This window comes from Teleopsis dalmanni, chromosome 2, assembly GCF_002237135.1.
Source record: "Teleopsis dalmanni isolate 2A chromosome 2, ASM223713v2, whole genome shotgun sequence".
NCBI classification, from domain to species: Eukaryota; Metazoa; Arthropoda; class Insecta; order Diptera; family Diopsidae; genus Teleopsis; species Teleopsis dalmanni.
The window spans coordinates 6,080,767-6,096,165 of record NC_051847.1 but is presented as its reverse complement, the minus strand read 5'-3'; the positions used below and the strand labels follow the sequence as shown (position 1 = coordinate 6,096,165).

Sequence of the window (15,399 nt, the reverse complement as noted above, 5' to 3'; positions counted from 1 at the left end):
TAATAAGCGAACTATTGTGAACCTTCATTCGAAATTTCAACGAATATTCCAGTCTTCTGTCAAAGATTAGAAACAAAAATTTAAGTAAAATTAAAAAGTTTCACAAATTTAAAAATTTTGAAAAGGAAATATTTTAAAAATATGCAAAATTGTGGAAAATAAATAAATATACACATAAATATTTACAAAATTTTATAATTAAAAAGCGGTTTAAAATATTTAACTTATTAGTTGCTAACAAGCTTACACTTATTAACACATAAATATTGTAAACTTATTTTAATTTTGTTATTAAAGGAAAGTGCAAAATTTCCTGCATGGTAAATATTACTTTTACTTAATTATTTACTTTAAATTTTAGTTTTAATTTTATTGTTTATTTTTATACAAAAAGTGCTCTTTATACATAATGCGAGAACATAACATTTAACCGATTGCAACATTGTTGCCAATATCTCGCTAAGTGTCTATAGCCTATAAGCAACTTATTGTTTTTCGCCACACTTAAAAACTGCCGAAAGCACCTAATATATATTTGTTTAGAAAATATTTCACGACTATAACATGCATCACTGTAAATGTATATTCGAAATCATTTTCATATCACATGGCAACCCAGTAATGGAACAGATATTGCTTTCGTCATTTTCCCGACATTCATTTTGAGTTTGCCCTTCTCAGCGTGCGTTTGAAATACTAAGTGGAGTTAAAATATGATTAAATTATAAAGTCCACATGTTAATTTTGATTAAATTAGACCAGAATTGTGTCCTATGCACGCTCATTTATTTGGATTTTGAATATTTGAGTGCTTTTCAAGGACAAAGAATAAAAATATTTTAGCAAATATAAAGAAGCAACTCCGGTTAATGGTTTTGTTTTTCCAAAAATTTACTAAAACAATTGTCATTGGAAATAGTAAAAATATTCGCCAATTTTTAGGATTTGCCGCGATTAATTTAGGTTATATCCTATGCACTTGGCGATAGATAAATGAAGCATTTTAATAACGTATAGATGATTAAAATTCCTTACGTTTTGAGGTGTTTGCACAAAGTTCTTTTAAATTATTGACAACATCTCGAAATATGTTTCAAAGCTGTAAACATACCATAATTTCTCTAAATTGAATAGTTAATTATTCAGAGAATTGCATAAACCCCAAGTTTGTATAATGCAATACACGTGCTTTCTCTAATGACGCATTCATTTTCTTATGTGTGTAGCTATGTATGCAAGGTCGATACCCTAGACACTCTGCGCAAAGAGTACATTAAGTTTGTGTAGCAGAAGGGACCATGTAACTTATATAATTATAAATACATTTTGAGTGATTCTCGAATGTATTCCATAACGATCATATAAACTAAATAGGTCGTTAAAAATTTTCTTTTCGATTGTAAAGTCATTTCCTTGAGATTTTAATATTCACAAACATCTAAAGTTTATGCAAGATACGAGCTTTTAAGATAGCTGATTTAAATTAATAAAAGTAAACTTCGATCGATTAGAATTTATATTAGAAGCGCTATAACTATTACAAAATTTTTCAGTTAAAAAATATCGAACACCTGATAACGTCTTCAGTTAATAATATTAAGGATTCTGCCATTGCCAACAACATTACCTTACCATTCCGTTTTTTGTCTATTTCGGTGAATGGTTACCATTTCTCCATTTCGTTTTTGGTCTACCTAAGTGACTGGTTTGAATAAAAATTGTGAGGATTATAAAGTATCAGGAAAACATATGAAATCGTTTGTGATGCTCTTTAAGAAATTTTTGTTTACAAGCAAATATTTGATATATACAATTAGGTTGAAATTCAAAATCTTTACCTGCCATTTAACTACTTTTATGGGACTAGAAGAGAGTGACACAATGTGAAAAGTACATACATCTTTCCACAAAACCATTTGAAAGATTCCTTATAGAAATATACAATTCAATTGTTGCTTTGAAAAATTTAAGAATTATAAAAAATAGCAAAAACGTATAGAATTATAAAAAGGTGTGCGCTGTTAGATCCTCACAAACACAGCATGGAGCAAACAATGAGGAGTTCTACCTACCAGGTAGAAAATTCAACAATGCTTCAATACTTCAGCTAACCATTTTCATGTTACGGGGATAGTTCGTGGAAGTGAACGACAGGTATTTGTTTACGTATTTCCTGCACGGAGTTTTCTTTTGCCTTTTGCTAGCTTCATCAGCTTCAGAAAGTGGCTTCTATTACATATCAAAGAATTCTCAATTAGTTGTCCTTTGGTTGTCAGTGCGGGTACACAAGCGTTTAAGTTTTTTTATTTTTGTTTATAGTATTTTCAGTGTTTTCGTTATGTGGTTTAAAGTAAGTAAAATATTTTTTAAACCATCTAAAAATTGAATTAAATCATTTCTTTAATAGTTTATATACTTGCTTACGGTTCTTAACTTGGGATTATGTCGCGTCTCATTCATACCTAAATTCTTTGATGATGATAGTGCAATTTCGGTGAATACAGTAAATTCAACGCCGTTACCAATTGAGGTGAAGAACTCTTCAAATCTACTTTCATACTATCATGCTGTGCAACCATATCCAATGTATGAAATTGTACCAGCTATGAGCCAATTTCCCTCTACAACTGTTTTGCCTGGCAACATAGTTAACCCAGATGAATTTCCAAAAGATCTTTTAGATATAGCCAAAAATAAATTGGGTTTGAAATCTATGGATGAAGTACCCACCATATCCGCTCTAGGTGAACTATTAGGCACTAAAAGTCCCACAGAAACTATAAAACAAATCAGACAACTTACTTCCACAGAAAAGGGCATAGCTTTTCTGAAAGTAAATATATTTAAAATAAAAAAATTATTATTTACTTAATTAAATCCATTTACTTTTCTAGGCGTACTTAGAGTCCGCTGACTATACAGATAATGCTCGCACAGCAGTAGAAAATGATGAAAATGAAACCGATAGTGTGTATGGTAAAGATACTTCTAATGATAAAAAATTAGTACTAGTAACAGATCCCATCAAAAAAATCACACCAACACCACAACTGGGTTTCTTGGAACGCATGTCAAAATATTTCAGCAACTTATTACCGCACCACGATACAGTTCATGTTGCTCCAACAACACAAATAAAACCACCAATAACACAAATAAAACCTCCAGTAACACAAACAAAGCCTTTGCCTCAGATAATTACGCGGTTTGCTACACAATATCGAAACCTACCACTGCCAGTTGTTGTTGGTAATTTTAGTAAAAAACCAATGCTGATACGTAATCCTTTACCCTATCATTACCCAATACCAATGCGTCCACAAACTGTATCCGTCGTGGAAAATGTGAACTCATCTAAAATTGCGACACCAAAAGCACTCCTGCCGCATATACAACAACTGGCAAGAGTAACTAAAATACCACAAAAGAAATTGGAAACATTTCTACAAAGCAAACCCAAATTAGCAGAATTGGCGACAAGAGTTAGCACTTTTTCTCTAGCGCATGACAGAGATACAAAAATCGATGCGCAATTAATTGCTGCTGTTGAGAAGGCAATTGGACAAGATGAAGATTTAAAGAAATTATTGAATTCGGCGAAAACATTGAAATAATTTCGGTAGTATCTTGCGACAATCAAAACCTTTCAATATATTATATTAATATAACAACACAAACTATAAATGAAGTGCAAAATATTTCTTAATTGCTTTCCTTGGCGAGACAAATGCGTTTCAATGACATGTTAATTTTTCTAATATTCTAACAAAAAATAAATTGTAAATTTTTACATATTCAAACGTTTGAATGCGTAATATAAAACATATTTTATATTATTTTAATCTATTTAATAAACAATAAATTCTTAATTTGTAAAAGTAAATTCTTTGTACATTGGTTAGCAAAGATTTAATGCTTTAATATGTAATTAAAAGTATAAAGCATTAATTTATATTGCCTACATAATAAAATAGAAGTAAATATATACACCACAACATAACATACTTTTAATTTTTTTAATACAAATCAAGTCAAAATATGCGTTTCTTACATTTTTCGATTTATGTCGCAAGAAGAATCTCGAAATAATACAAGCGACATATTTGAGTTAACACTACAAGTTTTGCTCTCTTTTACAAAGGAATTTAATTTTCTATATTAGTCCTAAACTAAGATCAACAACAACCATTTCATGATTGTTTTGATACACCGACAAGAGCAGGTCGTATGCAACGTTCGTGCAGCTTATAACCTAATTTGGTCACTTCCACAACAGTGTTCGGCTCAACAGTTGTATCCACCTGTGGGTAAATCAAAATATATTTTTGTTTATTAATTATGATTTTTAAATTATTTTTTAAAAAATTTTATAATATATATTAAGTTATTTTTGATAAAAGAGTTAAATAAGATACATGTACAGGGGGTGTATTCACCATTGTGAGTAACGAACTCGGTAGCCGAGTGAAGTGGTAACAGTGCAACAACGTGAGCACAACAAAGCATCAGCAACACAAGTATATCAGGTTACCAAACTCGTTATTTAGCATTGTAAATATCTCATATATAAATATTGAAAGTAATTATATTCGCATTGACTTAAAACAGAAGAACGTATATCCCTGCTTAAAATAAATATTAATAACAATGTATGATCTTGTTTAATGGAAATGTTTTTTAATATAAGTAATCACTAGACGACATATTTGACAAAAATTTCTTTGTCGAAATAAGATAAGATTTAAATTTGCTAGAGAAAGTATTTGTAAGTTACAGATGCTCAAACAATCTTTGATGAATTTATATTTCATTTGAATTTTATATAATTCTAAGTGTCGTGATACAGAATTATATTATATATACGAAATGTGATAATTAAGAAATTGTGTAGAAGTTTTTTTTTAAAGACTTCATTCAACAAAAAAATTTCAGTTTCATTATCAACTCACAAGTTGTGCTATAGAAAATTTATTTACCGAATTAATTATGAAATTATCTGCTGATAATGCCAAATTATTCTCGCATTAGATAAGGCTTATGCTTATGACTTATGCTTGTGTCTTGCTTTTATTAGAAACTATGAATTCTGCAGTGAATAGCGTTGTAGAAAATAATAAATTATATAAATAACTTTGGTGTACACACCTTTTGGAATAAAGCTTCATGAAAATTGGGGTTAAATTTCTGATTAATGGGATCCATTGGTTCAAGTCCATGTCTCTTAAAGACCTGCATTAATGATGCTTGCGTCATATTGAGACCCTCAAATAAACTTTTAAGATGTGGGTTTTTATCGTTTACCTAAAATTTAGAAATTAACGAATGCATTTCGTAAATTTAAGCGATCTTACTGCATCTTTAGGTACGGCAGCGGTAGCATGTCCTAACGTATCAGCAACTTCAAGCAGATCCTTACAAAAACTTTGAATACCAAAAACCTTTGCATCTGCAATTTGTTTAGTCAACCGGACACGTAAATTTTCACCATCAGCAAGTGCACGTTTGTACTTATCTAGGATATCATCATTTTTCGCTTTGAGTTCATTGAGCTCTTTCGTAATATGTTCTACCTCATGTGCTAATTTGTCCACGGCTTCTACTTTACCGGTATTTGGTGGGGCTGCTTCTGTTTGTGCTACTTTAGTTTTTTCAGCGGAAGTCTCAGAGCCGTAAAGTCTGCACATGGCTATGGATTTATGTGGCAGCACACCGTTGGCCATAATTCTATTTTAAAAAAAATTTATTATTTATGTTTACACATATAGTTTGCGTCATGTAAAGCAATGTAAAATTATATGTAAGCTGGTTAAATTATTACGTCACATTATTTTTTTATTTGTTTAGGCGCAGCGGCATACTCACTCGTTAATGTGTAAGTTTTTTGGCAAAGCTGCTACAAAATGGCTTTTCCTAGCAAATAATACAGCTGCAACTCTTCCAGACATTTTAGATTATAGCTAATTTGTATAACTTCACAATATTTAATTTAGCAAAAGCAGAGTTTCATTAAGCGAATGAAATCTGCACGAATTGCGTGACACTTCTTAATACAATTTGACAGCGGCACATATGTCAGCAGCGTGAGTTCGCAAAAATGGTTTCTAATGACTAAAGCGCCACCTGTTGTAAAAAAATGGTAAGTGTATTTGTCAGTTTTATTTGTTGCAAAAATGTTTTTAAATTAACAAAAGCACGTTATTTTCACTTTAATTAATTATACTCAACAAATAAATATTAGAATTTCGGAGTTTTAATTTTTAGTTTTTGGTTGTTTAAAAAAAATGTAACATCTAATATATATTATTTTTAATGAAACCTAAATCAAAAAAAATAAAAAATTTAAATTTGAAATTTTATTAGTTTGGCATAATAATATAAATTCAAAATTATGCTGTCAACATTAAATTAAAAATAAGTTATTGTAATTGAAATTGTGCTCAACTAATTTCTTCTTCTTCTTCTTCTTCTTGAGTTAGTGCTATTACGCACTTTTACTCTATAATGACTGGGGGGTTAATCACTACCCCACACTAGGCTTTAACTAGGCTAAAAAATCATATCATTTATTTGTCTTTTAGTTGATGACGGACCTTAAATCAGCATATCTTCCTGAGAGTCCAGAAGTGGACTTGAGGATTGTTATGGCGGGGTTAAGTAGCGTATCAACTTTAGTGAATAATTTTAAAGCTCTGTCTCTGATATATTTTTTCACTGAGTCAATCCTAAGATCTCTATGTATGTCCGTAGATCTAATGTACCATGGAATCTTAAACAGTTTTCTTAAGGCCAGGTTTTGAGCTATCTGTAATTGCTTTAAGGTGGTATTTGAGGCTTTGCTATATGTAACACATCCGTACAGAAGTGCAGGCCTAATTACTTGCGTATAAAGTAACTTTCTGTTTGTAAAGTTGAAGTGATAATTATTAAATAGCGGCTTTAATAAATGTAGAATCTTAGAGCAGCTATTCCGTTTGTATTTCAAATGTTTAAGCCAATTGAACCGTTTGTCAAAAGTGACCCCCAGATATTTTATGTTATCCTCCCAACGTATCTCCGTGTCGCAAACGCTCACTCTTGGAGGATGCTGTCTTCTTTTTCGAGTTATAAATATAGCCTTGGTTTTGTCATTATTAATTTTAATCTTCCATTTTTGGAAGTATTCCACCATAAGGTCTATATTTCCCTGTAACGTGTTGCTTACATTTAAGGCATCCCGATCCGAGTAGATCAAGCATGTGTCGTCTGCGTAAAGCGCCATTGATGTGGGACTTAAGGTGGGGATGTCTGCCGTGTATATATTAAACAATGTGGGAGACAAAGGCGACCCTTGAGGTACACCTGCTACAATTGATCGGGCGGACGAAAGAGTGCTATTAATTTTAGTACGGAAGGACCTTTCTTGCAGGAAGCTACCAATGATTTTAGTCAAACCACTAGGGATCCCAAAACGGGCTAATTTGACTATTAGACCATCATGCCAGACCTTGTCAAAAGCTTTGGCTATGTCAAATATAATCATCCCGGTTGACTCCCGTTTACTTAGAGCGGTTTGAATCAGCTGCGCAGTTCTGGCTAGTTGTAATTCCGTGGAGAGATTATCCCTAAACCCGAATTGTTCGTCAGGAAGTATATTTAGGGCATTTACCGCTGTTTTAAGCCTAGTCAGGATTACTCGTTCTGCCAATTTCCCCATAGTTGGGAGCAGACTGATAGGACGCCAGTTCTGCGGAAATGAAGGATTCTTGTCCGGTTTAGGAAACACTACGACTGAGGCCAACTTCCAGGCCTTTGGAAATTCGCCAAGCCTAAGCATGCAATTGATGATGTTAACAATGCATTGGATTGCATCTTCTGGAAGATTACGTAGGCATTTGTTACTGATATTATCATATCCGGGTGCCGATCTGGTCTTTAGACTCGAAATAATACATTTAATCTCATCTCTGGAACACTGTGAGATGCTTTCATCTGACATCAGGTTCCTAAGATTAGCAGCCTCTTCGGCAATATTTTCTTCTACCAGAGAATTATAGTCACTATCAGTATTGGGCTGAAATTGCAGCTCCAAAGAATCTGCAAAGGCCTCAGCTTTGGCTATGTCTGAGAAAGCCATGCCGGTAGCTACATAAAAAGGCGGCACTACCGGTTTACGTTTAAGCCTAAAATACTTGTTCAAAGCCCAGAAGGTTTTATTACCTGTATCAATTCCTGAAAGAAATTCGCACCATTTATCATTATTATATTTGCCAATTTTTTTCCTGATTACATTAGAGAGACGATTGGCTTCTCTTCTTCTCATAGGATCTCCAGTTATTTGAGCAAATTTTCGAATCGCATTCCTTTGTCTAATAATTTGTTTGATGTAATGCGGCAGATAAAAGTAGCTACTTGGTTTTCTGGTCCTGGTGGTGGAGCTATTATCCAATGCCTCCTTAATCTTGAGAGTGAGTTTTTGGATACAGTCATCAAGATCCTCAGAAGTTACTGGCCAATTATTTATATTTGAAATATCAACCTGATTCTTAAATGAGTCCCAGTTAGTGGTTATGTACGTGAGATTCATGTTGATTGCTGGACAATTTTCAAGAATAAAAAGAACTGGTTTGTGATCCGAGTCCAGTTCATCAAGGACCTCTACGTGCACATTCGATTCTAAGTTATTTGAAATTCCGAAGTCAATGACGTGGCCTGTGATTCTGCCATAATGTGTCGGTTCACCTGGCGCATGAATCTGCCATAAGTGTTCAGTGGCGAGCCCATCAATATCCCTGCCAGCTCTGTTTGAATTTCTGTCACCCCAGCTGCTATGATATGCATTTAAATCGCCCGCTAAGAAAGTAGGTGTCTCGTTGTTGAGGATAACCTCAAGTTCATTAGGGAGAATTTGCAAACTCGGTGGCCTGTATGCTGACACAAAATTTATATTACCAAGTTGGCTTTCAACCAGTACAGATGTTGTTTCGAGCGATTGTTGGTTGCAAATTGTAGCATGATGTTTAATGCCATATTTAATCACGATGGCTGTGCCACCACCTCTTCTTGAGTTTCTGTCTGATCTGTAAACAACATAATTGGGAATTTTAAAATGGATAGCAGGTTTCAGAAATGTTTCTTGGATCAACATAATGTCAATTTCAAAATCATGCAGGAATTGGATGACCTCATGTTTCTTGTTAATAATGGAATTGGCATTCCACGTCACAATTTTAAGTCGATATGATGACAAACTCATTAAGAAGCTAGGGTTGGCACTAAACTTTGTAACAAGGACTCCATCATAGTTTTCATCATTGTACTAAGTTGTATCTGCATATTATTTAAAAGCTTCTCCATGTGGGAGGTTAGCAAGTGGGAATTGGACGAAACTTGCTCAGCTGTACTTCCCTTCTTCAAAGCATCGGCATAAGAAATTGAAGGCTGCACTTTAGAACTGACCGTAGAAATTGGTGTGGAGACATTCTTTTTCTTCAGCATTTGCGGAGCGCAAGGGCATCCTCTATAGTTGGCTGGGTGGCCACCACCACAGTTCGAACAAATCGGGGCAACATCGCGTGGTTTTGTACATTGTTGGTGATGGTGTGAGCCCTCACACTTAACACACTTTGGTGTGGCTCTACAGTTAGTAGCGACATGCCCGAACTGCTGACAGTTATGACATTGTGGGGGACCTTTTAGAGGGCGCTGGGCTTCAATAATCACCTTTAAATGACAAATACTGGAAACATTATATATGTTCTTCTGGTCAGCTGGCAGTCTGATTTTAACTAAATTGCTGGCAGCTTGTCTAGTTTTCAAAAAATGGCATTCAAAGATACTAAATCCTTGGCCTGCAAGATCTTCTTTAATATCATCTATACTCTGACCCTCTAAACCTCTAATTATTATATTGAGGTGTTTTTCGTCAGGAAGAAAGTGGGTGTGAAATGGCTCACTAATCTCATTTAGATATCTTGTTATCTTGCGATGGTCATCTATGGTGGCAGGAGTTATTTGTATGCCCAAACGGACCTTCTTTGCCTCGCTAAAATTAATGTTTCTTGTTAAAAATTGCTTGACTAAAGAGTTCCACGTGTTGGTTCGACGGAGTACAATAGGTACAACTTTGCCTACTTTCTTATTTGAGGTTACAGGTTGTAAAAGATTTCGATTCGTTATATTGTCAGAAACAATACCATTAGTATGAATGTTTTCAGGCGTAGAGATCCGCTTAGGAGTTGGGAATTGAGAATTTCCTGTTGAAATTGACTTGACTGCTGTTGAATTTGGTGCTGTTTTAGGAAGTCTTTTCTTTACAACTGATTTCACCTGTTTGGTCGATTTGACTTTTGGATTATATTTCGGGAAATCAATTTCAGTATCTTCAATCTTAAAAGGGTCAGGCTCCGCAACAGAAATTTCTATCTCCACTCAACTAATTTGAAATTGAAAAAAAAATGCTAAGAATCAGAAAAGAAAATTAGACACATTAGTTGCAATAAGTTTTCTTTTTGATTTCTGGATTTTTTTTTGACACTATTTCGAATTTGTTGACTCTATTTGTTGATTCCATATTCTATTGTTTATTGGTTATATTGGTTTATTGATTGCATGAACACCTAAAATTATAAAATGTGAAGCGACATCGTATGACGATATCTACTATATATTTTAAGACTATTCAAGCGTATAGTGGAAAAAACCATCACGTACCATTAGTACCAATACAAGAACAATGTAAACTATATTTTCACTACCATAAAAACATGGTAAAAACAAAAACACAATTCTTTTTTAAAAATTCTCCATTATCAGAACAACAGATACAACTCACGGTTTTCTTTTTTATTTATCCTTTACTAGGACCTAATATACGTTTGAGTTCATGCCTAGGTGATTTATAATAATATGCTCTGATATTATCTACTAGTGTAACACAATAAGAAAAAGGTGTATTGGATTTAAATTCCCTATTCCTCAGCAGTTCCCACATATGTGCTCAGAAATAATTTTACTTTATATCTAAATTCATCCCTCAATTGATTAGACAAATATTTTATAATGGTGATGATAATAAATAATGATTCTGCGAACCGCTGGAAGCTAGTATTCATGGCAATATGTTTTATCACATTTAACTTGTAAAATGTTAACTGATGGTGCTGAATCCAAGTTGTCATTTAACCTCCATGTGACATCAATGAATAGTTACCTAGCACTCGCTTCGCAATGAACTAATAGTGCCTACAGTGAATCCCATCCTAACCAATTAAAGTTCACAGAGTTTAGCACGTATCACGTAAAATGAAAATGTAGCCCGAATGTTAGAGATGTCTGGAGAGAAGTGCTATATCAGGCCGAAACCCGATGATAAATAAAGTAAGTAATATAACTGATTTGTTTTGCAACTCTGAGAGGATCACAATGAGCAATAAATGTTTCCGAGTCGAAGTGATGGCAGTTGTATTAGCACTACCTTCTTAACTTGCCTATAGTCTTTACTTTACGTAAGAAATATATTTAATACAGTGCAAGTTCTGTAGAGTGAACACCGATGGCTGCAGCAATTCCATCTGATTAGAAGAATATAATGTGTATGAAAAACTGGGTATAGTTTCAACAATGCACATTCCACATAATACAGATGTCCATCGATTGTACACGTTTTTATTTCTACCTATACAACGATTAAGAGTGACGTTTCGTTATTTTGTCTATAATCGATTTCAAAATGTTTTTCTACTTTTCAAATGTTTTGTTTCCACAAAAACTTCTATCCTTGGACTTCGGAAGTATTGTATGTATGGTATTGAATTGAAATAATTATTTAAAATCTGAATAATTGATTTAATCACGTTTTTCGTTTATTGCACCGTTGCTCTATTCATCATTCGAACACATTAAACGGTTGTTTCGTGAAATAAAATAAATTAATTTCTGATTGGAGTCGAGTTCAACACTTCATTCGCATATCGTTTGAATCGAAAAATTATACAAAAAATAATAAATAAATGTGCAAATAAAAACAAATAAAAACAAAAACACAAAACAAAGTATTTGAGATTGAAAAGGTGTTAAAAACAAGCTCGTACACATTTTCTATCAAATTTAGATCAAAAGTCATCACACTTTGCACAAATCATCGAACAAGAAAACCTATTCGATTTTCGAACGGAATGAATCGATTAATCAATTTTTAAATTTTATTCATGCAATGTTTCCACTGCCATGTTTCGCAAAACTAATATACATTTTATGCAAAGTCAAGAATAATGGATGACTAACAAGTTCACAGCGCAGCATTGCCTCAGGTGCCATGTTCAAGAACACTGGCCATGTTCACTGGCAAATTTTCTGAAGCGATTTGCATTCACGTCGATATGGATATATATTCTATGTATGTATGTATGTATGTCTATAATTGACAATAAATACTTAACTGCAATAAAATTAATATAAAAAATTGCTATTGATAGAGTTTTTAATTATAGACTTGGGGGGAGATTGTGCACCATTAACTGTCAAAAAATATTGACGGTGTAATCAGCATGTTCCATTTTTCTAAATTACAAGGATAATCCATTCATCATGCTTAACTGGGTCCTTGACGGTATGATTAAAAGTGATGTGCCTCTAGCAATAGATATAATTGATCTATTTTTCCATCAAATATTTTAATTATTAGTCTGATAGTTTGTAAATGCTAATTTAGCATTTAACCTTTATTGTTAGCAGTTAAACTCTGCTTTACTAAAATATATGGAACGTTTTAAATAAGGAGCAGAGGATTTTTGTTGCATAAAAAGCAAACGTAGTCACCACACAGTATCTTAATTATATAATTTGCGATCTGCGAATAACCAAATTACCATAAAGCATATTTAGATTGGAGTGGCGACCTTATATACGATATGAACTAGTACCATTGGTATAGCTTATTTAGCATCAAACAACAAAAAATTGTGCACAGTTAACAATTGTTAAAGATAATTATAAGAGAGTTAGAGATGTGCAACTCCTTTTATTTAATTAGTCATCTTCGGAAAAATAAAACGTATAAGGTTTCCAAATACATTTTTATAAAGAATTACTCTGTGTTTAGTGCCTTAATTATATGGCGAAATCAAATATATACTAGGTCTGTTCCACCAGCTACTTATAGTAAAACTCGAGTAAAACACAAGTAAAGTACAAACTGAGAACGTAACACAAATGAAGTGCCAAATTATGCTCTTTGTGCAGATATTCATGGAACAGCTTTATGGAAAGTCTGGTGAGAACACTAGTGCCACGCAAATAAACAATACAAAAATTTTAATTCTAAACATAACGGCTGATTGAAATAAAATGTACGAGTAAAAGCTCAGTTAGTCGGTATGTACCATAAGAACTTAAGCAAGTTAAGCCAAAACGAAATGTAATTCGATACGAACGGAATAAACCAAGTGCAGTGTTACTCAAAGTTACTACGAGTAGCTCGTGGAACAGATCTACTGTGATCGTAATCATACTGTCAGTTGTAATTCAAACAATATAAAGAATATCTTCTACTGATCTCGCAGAGCTGAGATTCTTTCAAATTAGCGACAATGTCAAGTTTATATATGTTGCAGGTTGCGATAAGTTTAATATAATTAAAATTTTTATTATTTCTTAATCATTCAGACTTACCACTTCCTCCAATTATATGAATTATATAGGAAGCTTTAGTTATTCTTAGTCATAGATAATATTGCTTCAGATAAATGACTTATTGGTTGGAACACTAATAAATTAGATAGATAAAGGCTCATGTCTGTAGCAATTTTAAATATCTGGTTGATTGGCTGCCGTGGCTGATCGGTAGATACTCTTTCGCTTCACTCAATTATCAATTACTTGCCTTCCTAATCCCTCGTTAGAAAACCCTGTATACAAACATCCAGTTGATTTTGTGTGGATTTTAAATATGTAAAAGTTAAAACAATTTTATTATTGTTGAAATTTAAATGCTTTAAGTAAATTTTGAAAGATAGACAAGCAAAATTTTTGGTTAAAAAATTTCTCCAAAAATTTTACTTCAATAAAAAAAAACATAGTAAGTAGTATTTTATTTTTAATAAAAACTGCGAAATGTGCATTTTTTTTATGATTTGGCCATTTTATTAATTCAGATTTTTATTTTCATTGATCGATTAAAATTTTAATGACTGTGTATTTCTTTAGAATGTTGAAGTAGTTTACTAGCGCCTTTTTAGGTTACTGTCGTTTGCCTCGATTTGCCTCGATTTGCCAATTACGAAGTGTATTTACTGTTGTTAGTAACTAACTTTTGGCTAAATGCCGTAATTGCTACATATTTCAATAATTTAATAGTTGTAAGAGCTGTAATTGTTTGTCTACTTGTTAGTATCTAAACGCCCCAAATTGGTCAAATGCATTTATTAGAACTCAATTAAGTCACTAGCAAAGCAAACAGATCTCGTTTGTGTTCAATACCGAAAATGAATTTCAAAATATGTAATATTTAATTATTATATTTTTAATATATATAACTAATGTGTATGTGTGAACTTTACATTTATTTAATTCTTCTTCTTAAATATCCATAAAAATATTCTGATTGAATGAACCTTTGAAACAATTCATCTCCCACAATATCTCACCTCACACTATTCTCAAACAATCCGACTAATTTGTTTTATTCTAGTTAATTGAAAATATTTAAATTCTATAAAATTTTTATTACATATATGTTTAGTTTACCTAATTCATTATTATCGACCGATGAGATCTTTTATTTACACGAAAGTACAAAATAATTCTTATATATATACATATATATATCCATGTGTCTGAATATTTGTGCTCACATATACATAATATATTGACGGATTTATTACTATAATTTGGGTAAACAAAAAGAAAAGAATTAATGTATCCAGCTACTTATTTTAAATCTAAATAATATGAAGAAAAATGTTATTCTTCCGATACGCATCAGAAAAATTCAGATATATTTTTTATTAGTTCAAACTCTCCAGTTCTTGAAAAAAGTAACAAATCAAAAGGTAAATGCAGCGCTATTTAAAAATAAAACCTAATAATTTTGTATTATGTGTTAATCAGAACATATCTAAGGGGTCAATTATAACACAGCATTAGCAAAAATAGGTCATGTTAAAATATTTGCTTAATAGTGTTCTTTCATTCCTAGGTCTTTAACAGCCATTAAACGCTTTTAACACTTGTTTAGACTCGCTTTACTCTGTTATAATCAGACAATATCGATATGCTATCATGATTATTCTTTTGGTAGCATGTGGATCCTGAATTCATCGATTGAGTTGAAAGGTGTTGGGGATAAGTTTTTAGTATGGGTAAGTGAGTTGAAATGGTTAATAATATAATTGCACTATATATATATATATATTGAAATATATA

At 32.4% G+C, this 15,399-nt stretch overlaps 2 protein-coding genes across 3 annotated transcripts; one reads left to right on the top strand and one right to left on the bottom strand.

The window, feature by feature from the left end:
* Positions 1 to 1,968: 1,968 nt before the first annotated feature.
* Positions 1,969 to 3,728, top strand: LOC119684567. The gene is made up of 3 exons (XM_038098630.1): positions 1,969 to 2,350; positions 2,408 to 2,833; positions 2,895 to 3,728. Exons 1-3 carry the CDS (start codon positions 2,339 to 2,341, stop codon positions 3,612 to 3,614), a joined length of 1,158 nt encoding a protein of 385 aa, XP_037954558.1. The 5' UTR covers positions 1,969 to 2,338; the 3' UTR covers positions 3,615 to 3,728.
* Positions 3,729 to 3,997: 269 nt separating this feature from the next.
* Positions 3,998 to 13,967, bottom strand: LOC119679251 (grpE protein homolog, mitochondrial-like). 2 transcript variants are annotated; one of them, XM_038091495.1, is made up of 5 exons: positions 13,648 to 13,967; positions 5,863 to 6,120; positions 5,352 to 5,724; positions 5,146 to 5,301; positions 3,998 to 4,301 (listed from the first exon to the last, which is right to left on the bottom strand). In XM_038091495.1, exons 2-5 carry the CDS (start codon positions 5,943 to 5,945, stop codon positions 4,191 to 4,193), a joined length of 723 nt encoding a protein of 240 aa, XP_037947423.1. In that variant the 5' UTR covers positions 5,946 to 6,120; positions 13,648 to 13,967; the 3' UTR covers positions 3,998 to 4,190. The 2 variants fall into 2 exon arrangements, with proteins under 2 accessions (XP_037947423.1, XP_037947424.1); XM_038091496.1 differs by lacking the exon at positions 13,648 to 13,967 and adding an exon at positions 6,226 to 6,243.
* Between the last annotated feature and the right edge of the window lie 1,432 nt (positions 13,968 to 15,399).